This window comes from Cebus imitator, unplaced genomic scaffold (genome assembly GCF_001604975.1).
Source record: "Cebus imitator isolate Cc_AM_T3 unplaced genomic scaffold, Cebus_imitator-1.0 Scaffold192, whole genome shotgun sequence".
NCBI classification, from domain to species: Eukaryota; Metazoa; Chordata; class Mammalia; order Primates; family Cebidae; genus Cebus; species Cebus imitator.
Window position 1 is genome coordinate 355,140 of NW_016107507.1, and position 10,070 is coordinate 365,209.

General features: G+C 37.3%; 1 protein-coding gene across 3 annotated transcripts in view; it reads right to left on the minus strand.

The window, feature by feature from the left end:
- The window catches only part of COG5 (component of oligomeric golgi complex 5), a 368,077-nt gene that overhangs the window by 41,078 nt on the left and 316,929 nt on the right, over window positions 1-10,070 (minus strand). For all 3 annotated transcript variants that reach the window (XM_017546917.2, XM_037745106.1, XM_017546916.2), the window contains one exon: window positions 5,994-6,097. In XM_017546917.2, coding sequence (XP_017402406.1) covers window positions 5,994-6,097 — 104 coding nt within the window. The remainder of the gene's footprint in view (window positions 1-5,993; window positions 6,098-10,070) is intronic.

The following is a 10,070-nucleotide window of genomic DNA, read 5'->3' on the forward strand; positions in this document are numbered from 1 at the left end:
CGCATTTCCCATGTGGAAGAGGCCAAGATGGCTGATTAGAAGCAGCTAGTGTGCATGGCTCTCATGGAGAGGAACAGAAGGGGTAAGTAAATAACACCTTCAACTGAAACATGCAGGTACTCTGATAGAGACTAATCAAGGACACAACTTGATCCATGAAGAATGAAGAAAAGCAAAACAGGACAATGGCCCACCCGGGTGCAACACAGAGCCAGGGAGGCAAACCTCCCTTGCCCAGAAAAGTGCCTTACTGGTGGTAACTCCAAGCACTGGAAAATCCGAGGCAACTAGGGACAGGAAAAGGCCCCAAGCATACTGCAGCAGCCCTGTGGAAAAGTGGCCAGACTGTTACATGGGTACCTGTTCCCAAATCTCCTCATCCGGCAGGCCTGGGCCTCCAGCCATCCCTAGCCAGACCTATCAAGCCAGCAGCAACTCGTCAACTCCATGTGCAGAGCCTCCAGGGGCAGCTGAAAGCCTCTTTGTCACTGCCCCTGCAATGGAACTGCCCTCGTCATCCTTGGACTAACAAAGGAGCAAAGACCCTAAGTACCCTATCCATACCTCCAACAAGCTACAGTAACCCAAGGAGAGGAAGCCAGTCTGTCTCCCACAGGTCCCTCTGCCCCCCCCACCCCAATGCTTGTTACCAAGAGAACCCCTGGCTTAGGCCCACAGCACAGACGCTCCCTGCTGGGTTGATTGCACTGAGTGAATGCTAACATGCATCTGTTTGGGGTGGATTCCCCAGGAGACAAGCAAACGACTCTGGGCCACAACCACTACCCTTCCTCTGCTGCCTCCTACATGGGGAAGGAACACTGAGATCACCCCAGAAACCCATCTCACATGTAATGACACTCAGAGGCTCAAAACAAAGGGATGAAGGAAAATACACCAAGCAAATGAAAAACACACACAAAAAAACAGGGGTTGCAGTCCTAATTTCAGGCAAAACAGATTTCAAACCAACAAACATCAAAAAAAGACAAGGGCATTACATAATGGAAAGGGTTCAATTCAACAAGAAGATTTAACTATCCTAAATATATATGCACCCAACAAAGGAGGACACAGATTGGTAAAGCAAGTTCTTAGAGACCTTCAAAGACTCCCACACAATAATGTTGGGAGACTTCAATACTCCACTGACAGTATTAGAGAGATCATCAAAGCAGAAAATTAACAAAGATATTCAACACCTTAATTCAACATTGGACCAAATGTAACTGATAGACCTTTACAGAACTCTCCATCCCAAAACAACAGAATATACATTCTTCTCATCACCACATGGCACATACTCCAATATTTACCTCATAACTGGACATAAAACAATCCTTAACAAATGTAAAAGAACCATGATCATACCAAACACACTCTCAGACCACAGTACAATACAAACAGAAGTCAAGACTATGAAAATTGCTCAAAACCATGCAATTACATGGAAATTAAACAACTTTCTCCTGAATGACTTTTAGGTAAATAATGAAATGAAGGCAGCAATCAAAACGTTCTTTGGGCTAGGCATGGTGACTCACAGCTGTAATCCCAGCACTTTGGGAGGCTGAGGCAGGCACATCACTTGAGGTCAGAAGTTGAAGACCAGCCTGCCCAACATGGCAAAACCCCATCTCTAATTTAAAAAAAAAAAAAAAAATACAAAGATTAGCTGGGCATGGGGGTGGTGCGGGCCTGTAATCCCAGCTATTCAGGAGGCTGAGGCAGGAGAATCACGTGAACCCAGGAGGCGGAGGCTGCAGTGAGCCAAGATCACACCACTGCACTCCAGCATGACTCCATCTCAAAAAACAAATAAACAAACAAACAAAAAACAAAAACAAAAACAAAAGTTCTTTGAAAATAATGAGAACAATGATACAACATATCAGAATCTCTGCTAAGGCAGTGTTAAGAAGGAAATTCACAGCACCAAATGCTGACATCAAAAAGCGAAAAAAATCTCAAATTAACAACCTAATTTTACAACTTAAAGAATTAGAAAAGCATGAACAAATCAATCCAAAAGTTAGCAGAAGATGAGATATAACAGAAATCAGAGCTGAACTGAAGAAAATTGAGGCATGAAAACCACTCAGAAGATCAATGAATCCAGGAGTTGGTTTTTGAAAAAATTAACAAAACAGGCCACTAACTAGACTAATAAAGAAGAAAAGAAAGAAGATCCAAATAAACACAATTAGAAATGGAGAAGAAAATGTTACTACTGACCCCACAGGAAAAAAAAAATCAGAAACTACTATGAACACCTCTACACACAAAAACTAGACAATCTAGAAGAGATGGATACATTCCTCGACACATACACCCCTCCTAAGACTGAGCCAGGAAGAAACTGATTCCCTGAACAGACCAATTATGAGTTCCAAAATTGAATCAGTAATGAATAGCCTACCAACTAAAAAAAGTTTGACGCCTGATGGATTCGCAGCTGAAGTTTACCAGATGTACAAAAAAGAGCTGGTACCATTCCTACAGAAACTAATCCAAAATACTGAGGATGAGGGACTCCTCCCTAACCCTCATTCTATGAGGCCAGCATCATCTTTATACCAAAAGTTGGCAGACACAAAACAACAACAAAAAACTTCAGGCCAATCAAGTAGGCTTCATTCCCGGGACACAAAATTGGTTCAATATATGCAAATCAATAAATGTGATTCATCACATAAACAGAACTAAAGACAAAAATCACATGATTATCTCAACAAACACAGAAAAGTCTTCTGATAAAATTCAGCATTCCCTCATGTTAAAAATTCTCAATAAATTAGTTATTGAAGGAACATACCTCAAAATAATAAGAGCCATCCCTGACAAATCCACAGCCAACATCATACTGAATGGGGCAAAGCTGGAAGCATTTCCCTTGAAAATCAGCACAAGACAAGGATGCCCTCTTTCACCACTTCTATTCAACACAGTATTAGGAGTCCTTGCTGGAGCAACCAGGCAAGAGGAAGAAATAAAGAGCATCTAAATAGGAACAGAAGAAGTTAAACTATCTCTGTTTGCAGAGGATATGATTCTGTATCTAGAAAATCCCATAGTCTTGGCCCAAAAGCTTCTCCAGCTGATAAACAACTTCAGCCAAGTCACGGAATACAAAATCAATATACAAAAATCAATAGCATTCCTATACATCACCAACAGCCAAACTGAAAACCAAATGAGAAAGGCAATCCCATTTATAATTGCCACAAAAGAATACAACATCTAGGAATACCAGTAACCAGAGAGGTAAAAGATCTCTACAATGAGAATGACAAAACATTGCTCAAAGAAATAAGAGAAAACACAAACAAATGGAAGGACATTCCATGATCATGGATAGGAAGAATCAGTATAATTAAAATGGTTATACTGTCCAAAGCAATCTTCAGTTTAATGCTATTCCTATAAAGCTATAAATGACATTCTTCACAGAACTAAAAAAAAAAAAAAAAACTATTTAAAAATTCATATGGGAACAAAACAAAAAAGAGCCTACATAGCCAAGGCAATCCTATGCAAAAAAAACCAAAAAGCTGGAGACACCCGGATACCTGACTTCAAACTATACTACAACGCTACGGTAACCAAAACAGCATGGTACTGGTACAAAAACAGGCACACAGACCAATGGAACAGAATAGAGAGCCCAGAAATCTGATTGCACATCTATGACCATCTGATCTTTGACAAAGCTGACAAAAGCAAGCAGTGGGAAAAGATTCCGTATACAAGAAATAGTGCTAGGCTAACTGGCTACTCATACACAGAAGACTGAAGCAGGACCCCTTCCTTATACCATACACAACAATCAACTCAAGATGGCTTAACGACTTACATGTAAAACTCCAAACTATAAAATCCCTGGAAGACAACTTAGGCAATACTATCCTGGACATAGGAATAGGTAAAGATTTCATGACAAAGACATCAGAAGCAATCACAATAAAACAAAAAATTGACAAGTGGGATCTAATTAAATCTAAGAGCTTCTGCAGAGCAAAAGAAATTATCAACAAACAGACAACCTACAGAATGGGAGAAAATGTTTGCAAACTATGTACCTGACAAAGGTCTAAGATCTAGAATCCATAAGGAACTTAAACAAATTTATAAGAGAAAAACAATCCCATTAAAAAGTGGGCAACTCACATGAGCAGACACTTCTCAAAAGAAGACATACATGTGGCCAGCAATCACATGAAAAAATGCTCAACACCACCGACCACTAGAGAAATGCAAATCAAAACCACAATGAGATACCATCTCACACCAGTCAGAATGGCTATCATTAAAAAGGCAAAAGAATAAAATGCTGGTGAGGTTGCAGGGAAAAGGGAACACTTGTAACACTGGTGGTAGGAGTGTACATTAGTTCAACCATTGTGGAAAGCAGTATGGTGATTCCTCAAAGAGCTAAAAGCAGAACTACCATTTGACCAAGCAATCCCTTTACTGGGTATATACCCAGAGGGATATAAATCATTCTACCATAAAAAGATATGCATGTGAATGTTCATCACAGCACTATTCACAATAGCTAAGACATGGAATCAACCTAAATGCCCATCAATGACATACTTGATAAAGAAAATGTGGTACATATATACCATGGAATACTATGCGCCATAAAAATAATGAGATCATGTCTTTGGTGGGAACATGGATGAAGCTGGAGGCTATTATCCTCAGCAACTTATTGCAGAAACAGAAAATCAAATACCACATGTTCTCACTCATAAGAGGGAGCTAAATGATAAGAACTTATGAACACAAAGAAGGAAAGAGCCATCACTGGGGTCTACTTGATGGGAGAGGGTGGGAAAAGGGAGAGGAGCAGAAATTATAACTACAGGGTACTGGGGTTAATTAATACCCAGCTGATTAAATAATATGTACAACAAATCCCCATGACACGTGTTTACCTGTGTAACAAACCTTCATATGTGCCCCCAAACCTAATATAAAAGTTAAAAAAATAAAAAAGAAACTTTGTAAATGAAATAATTTGAAAAAAATAGAGGACAGTGAAATAATCAATATTTTTCTACAAACAGCTAAACTAGTAGATGGAAATTTCATTAAAAAGATATTCTTTAAAAGAACAAGAACGTAAAGAGAAACAGAACTGTTCAAAAACAGTAACTAACTATGGACTCAGGGATATAAAATACATATTAATATTTGACTGTTTAGCTGTAGAATGTGGTTAAGTTTCTTAAAAGCATTTGCAAATAACTATTCCAAATGCTCCACACTTTTCTAATACACTGAATCAAAACCATTTTACTCTATTTTAAAAGATTTCTGTAAACATCGGATTAGAAACTATGATTATTATTCTCAGGATACCTATGATATGGATGAGCAAGACACATATGAAACAGGTCTGGAATAACACCATAGCATTTGTGGCTAGGTGTGATGTGATTAGATTGCCACAGAACCGCCAAGGAAGAAAAATAAGTCTTGGAAAAGGTTGGGCTGGAGCTTACCCCAGGGCCAAAGCAGGATTTGGACTAGCACAGTGGCAGAGGGAGAGCATTTTATATAAGGAACACCATGCCTTTGCCAAGGGGTAACAAAGAGGCTGAACTCGAGGATATTTGTGAGAAATAAGGAAAAAGACAAGCTTGGGAAGGGAAGAGGGTACAAATTACCAAAAGTCCCGAAGTGTCAGGCTGAGTCCCACAGACTCATTTTATATTTTAGTAAGAGAGAAATGTTATATACATGTGATGTGATACTGTTCATAAAGAAAAAATTATTTAAAAAGAGGAACGAAGTGATGAAAACGAGAACTGAAAAATTTTAATCTGTGAATGGCGCTCACAATGAAGGAGAGGGCTGGAAGCTAATGCCATCACAAAAGAAACAAGGCGCTGGATGGCAGGGGGCAGCTTAGGGAGTAAGGGTAGAGGTGGGAATAGAAAACAAAGGCAGTAAAAGTTAGTAAAAATTTGGTTGGAAATAATTACCCAGAAAAATCTTCTTGATGCATGGTGATGATTATGGCCTCTATAGCATCTCCCACAGAAGTGAGTAAGGGTTGCACAGCATTTTCCATAAGAGCATGAATAGCCTGAAAAGAAGAGAAACAGAGTAAGGGGCAAAATTAAAGAAGACCAACACAAAGAAATCTGAGATGTGAGAAACACCGTGACTAACAGTTTTCATATTATATCAAATGCAGATTAAGTTAACAGAAGTCTGCTCCTCTCCCTAACCACTATTGGTAATGATTTTTAAAGCTTAAAATACGTGGAAGACGGCACTAAACAATTTCAATATCCCCATTCTTGTCACTTTTCCCAAAAGGTTCAGTGGTTAAATGTGTCCATGGAGAAAGGAAGGCATACAGAAGAAGACAGTAGTTCGACTAATGAGGTAAAGGTCAAATAAACACATTTAAGTTTCACAGAAGAGTTAGGTAAGACCAAAAGTAACTATTTAAGAATTGGAAGAACATCCTATGCTTTTAACCAAAGTGAATATAATAAACAGATATTGATTCTCTCTCTAACTTTTAGGTTCAGGGATACATGTGTAGGTTTATTATATAGGGGTTTGCTGTGTCGTGGGGATTTGTTGGACAAATTATTTCATCACCCAAGCACTAAGCCTAGTACCCAATAGTTATTTTTTCTGCTCCTTCCCCCTGCTCCCACCTTCTACCCTTAAGTAGGCTCCAGTACAATGATTCTAACAGGGCACAACAGTTGGGCATTTTAAGAGTTAGGTTTCTGTTGAGAGTTCTACAGCAGTGATTCTCAACCATGGACAGTTTTGCTCCCCAGGAAACATTTGGTATTGTTCGGAGACATTTTTTATTGTCACAGTTGGGGATAGGTGTACAAGTTTGTTACTAGCATCTGGTAGGTGGAGGACAAAGATGCTGATAAACATCCTATGGAGCATAGAACAGCCCCTATAACAAAGAATTCTCTAGCTCAAAATGTCGACAGTGCCATGGTTGGGAAACTGTTCAATGGGGTTTAAATCGTCAGTTACTTGATGTAAAATCCTAGGTCTTAGTTATGAGTTTTTGGTGTGGAAGTAATGACTGAGGCTTCAAACACTTATAATAAAAAAATGTAAGTATATTATAGTCACTTCAAAGATAAATAAATATAATGAAGATAGATAGTTTTGGCTCAAACAAATCATCAAAATAAATGAGAAAAAGTAAAATATAGGATCCTTAATCATTAAATACCTAATCTATAGCCCTTAATCACTGGTAAAAATAAATATACAATGTACAGGAATGTGTGTGTAGGTATATATGTATGTGTGAGAAAGAGAGTGTGTGTGTGTGTGTGTGTGTGTGTACACATAAAGTGTGCCTTCCATATAGGAGCTCAGAGGCCAGTGATAATAGTTAAAAAGTTATACAGGTTGAGTAGCCCAAAATCCAAAATCTGGAAAGGTCCAGTGAATACTTCCTTTGAGCATCATGTTGACACTAAAAAAGTCTTGGATTTTCCCAGGCATAGGAGTTTGGGAAAGTTGAGGTACTTGGACAACCACAAGGCATACAGCACATACAGATTACAAGTGTTTGGAAGAGACAGAGGTACAGGCTACTAAGAAGATAGGAATTTATCCTAAAGGGACCAGGAAACCAATGATGAGTTTTAAGCAATACAAAAAATGTGGTTAATGATTTGGATTTAGGAAAAATCATGTTGGATAATAAATTGGATGAATTAGACTACAAAAAGGAGTACAACTATGAGGTCACAGCAGTGGTACTGAGCTGCTGGAGACTGAGAGAGGGAGCTTGAAAAGGAGAGAGCTCGAGAGGACTGCCTAATTTTATGCTTAAACTCAGCACAAGTCTTCAGCTAACTCATTAACAATGCAAGTGGAAAGCAAACTAAATGTGGCTTGCAATTGAGGCTTAAAGAAGTGAATTGACTGAGGTGTGGCCAACTGCAGGTACGAGAGTACACAGTTTGAGTATAACCAAGTTAATTGTCTGCTAAAAAAAAAAAAAAATGCTTAAAAAAAAAAAAAAAAAAAAAAAAAAAAAAAAAAATTCCTGGTTCTACACAACATAACATTCACAGTGCTTAGGATTTGTTCAAAATTACTACATATAGAAAATGCTACGAAATTTTATCAATTCTCAAAGGAAAAGACAATCAAGAGATGCCAACCCTGAGATAAACCGGACTCTAGAATTATCAGGCAAGAACCTCAATGAGGCAAAGAAAAATATGCTCACAATAAATAAAATAATAAGAAATCTCAGTAGAGTGAATAAAATGTAAAAAAAAAAAAAAAAGTAATTTTAAACTAAAAAATTATACTATCTGAAATTTTAAAATTGACTGGATAGGCTTAGTAGAAGAATTTTATGTAGCGATGACAGAGGAAAGAGTCAATGAACCTGAAGATAGAATTAACAGAAATCCCTCTGGAGAAAAGAAAACATACTAAAAAATAATTAAACCTATGAAACAGCTGCAAAATGTCTAACATACTGGTGACTGAAGTCCTGTAAGAAGAGAAAAGAATGGGGCAGAGAGAGAGTAAGGCAGCAAAACTACTTGTGAGGGAAAAATGCCTCAAACTTTCCAAAATAATGAAAAGCATGAATTTACAGATTCAGGAAGGTCAGCAGATCCCAAACAGGATAATTTTGATGCGAACTATGCCTAGGCACACCATAAACTGCTGCAAACCAAAGATAAACAGAAAACCTTGAAACTAGGAAAAAAAAAAAAACATACAAGGGAAATAATTTTAATAAGTAATGACTTCTTATTAGAAAGCATGGAGGCCAGAAAACAGTAGAACATATTTTAAGTGCTGAGAGAAAAAAAAAAAACCTCTCAAATCCTTAATTATGTTTTCTGTATAAATATCCTTCAAAGATGAGAGTAAAATACATATCTGGCAAAAGAAAATTAGGAGAGTTCATTGCCATCACACTCACATGATAAAATTTAATTTAAACTCATCAGATTTTAAATGATGATTTAATTTAAAATAATTATTAAAAAATCATCATTTGGCTGCTCTGCCTAAGAAATAGTCATTCTTTTGTTTCTTTTCTTAATAAACTTGCTTTTACTTAAAGAAAGGTAAAATCATCAACATTTAATTCTGTTATCAGGATTAAATTAGAAATCAGTAACAAGATATATACAGAAACCAAAAGTAATTAGAAATTTTAAAAACACATCTCTAAATAATCCATAACTCAAACAAGAAATCACAAAGGAAATTAGAAAAATATTTCAAACTGAATAAAGATAGAAGTATATTATAGAAAAATTACAGTGCTTAGTGGAAAATTTATATCGTTAAATGTTTATTTGTGGGGAAAGTAGTCTAAAATCAATGATGTAAAGTCTCAAAAAAACCTTTAAAAAGTAGCAAAGAAAATTCACAAATCCAAAGTTAAACAGAAAATCTTGAAGCCAGCAAAAAGAAGAAAATTAAAAAAGATAAAAGCAGAAATCAATAAAATAGAAAACAAAGAAAACTAATAAAGCTAAAAGCTGTTTCACTGAAAAGATTAACACAGTTGCTAAACTCCTAGCTGGATTGATCAAGAAAAAAACAGAATACAAAGAACAATATCAAAAATGAAAAAGAGGTTATCCTCATAGGTCCTAAAAACATCAAACAGATGGTTAAGTGAGCTCAGCACTGTGGTATATGCCTGTAGCTCCAGCTACTTCAAAGGTTTAGGCAGAAGGATCCCATGAGCCCAGGAGTTTAAGGCTGTAGCATGCTATAATTGTGCCAATGAATAGCCACTGCACTCGAGCCTGGGCAACATAGTGGGACACCATCTTTAAACAAAGCAACTAACCAAGCACAAAAGGATTTTAAATATTATATAGATTATTCTGACAAATGAAATAACTAAGGTGAGTAGACAAACACCTTCAACATCACGAAGTGTCAAAGCTCATTTAAGAAGAATAGATGGCTGGGCGCGGTGGCTCAAGCCTGTAATCCCAGCGCTTTGGGAGGCCGAGGCGGGTGGATCACGAGGTCAAGAGATCGAGACCATCCTGGTCAACATGGTGAAACCC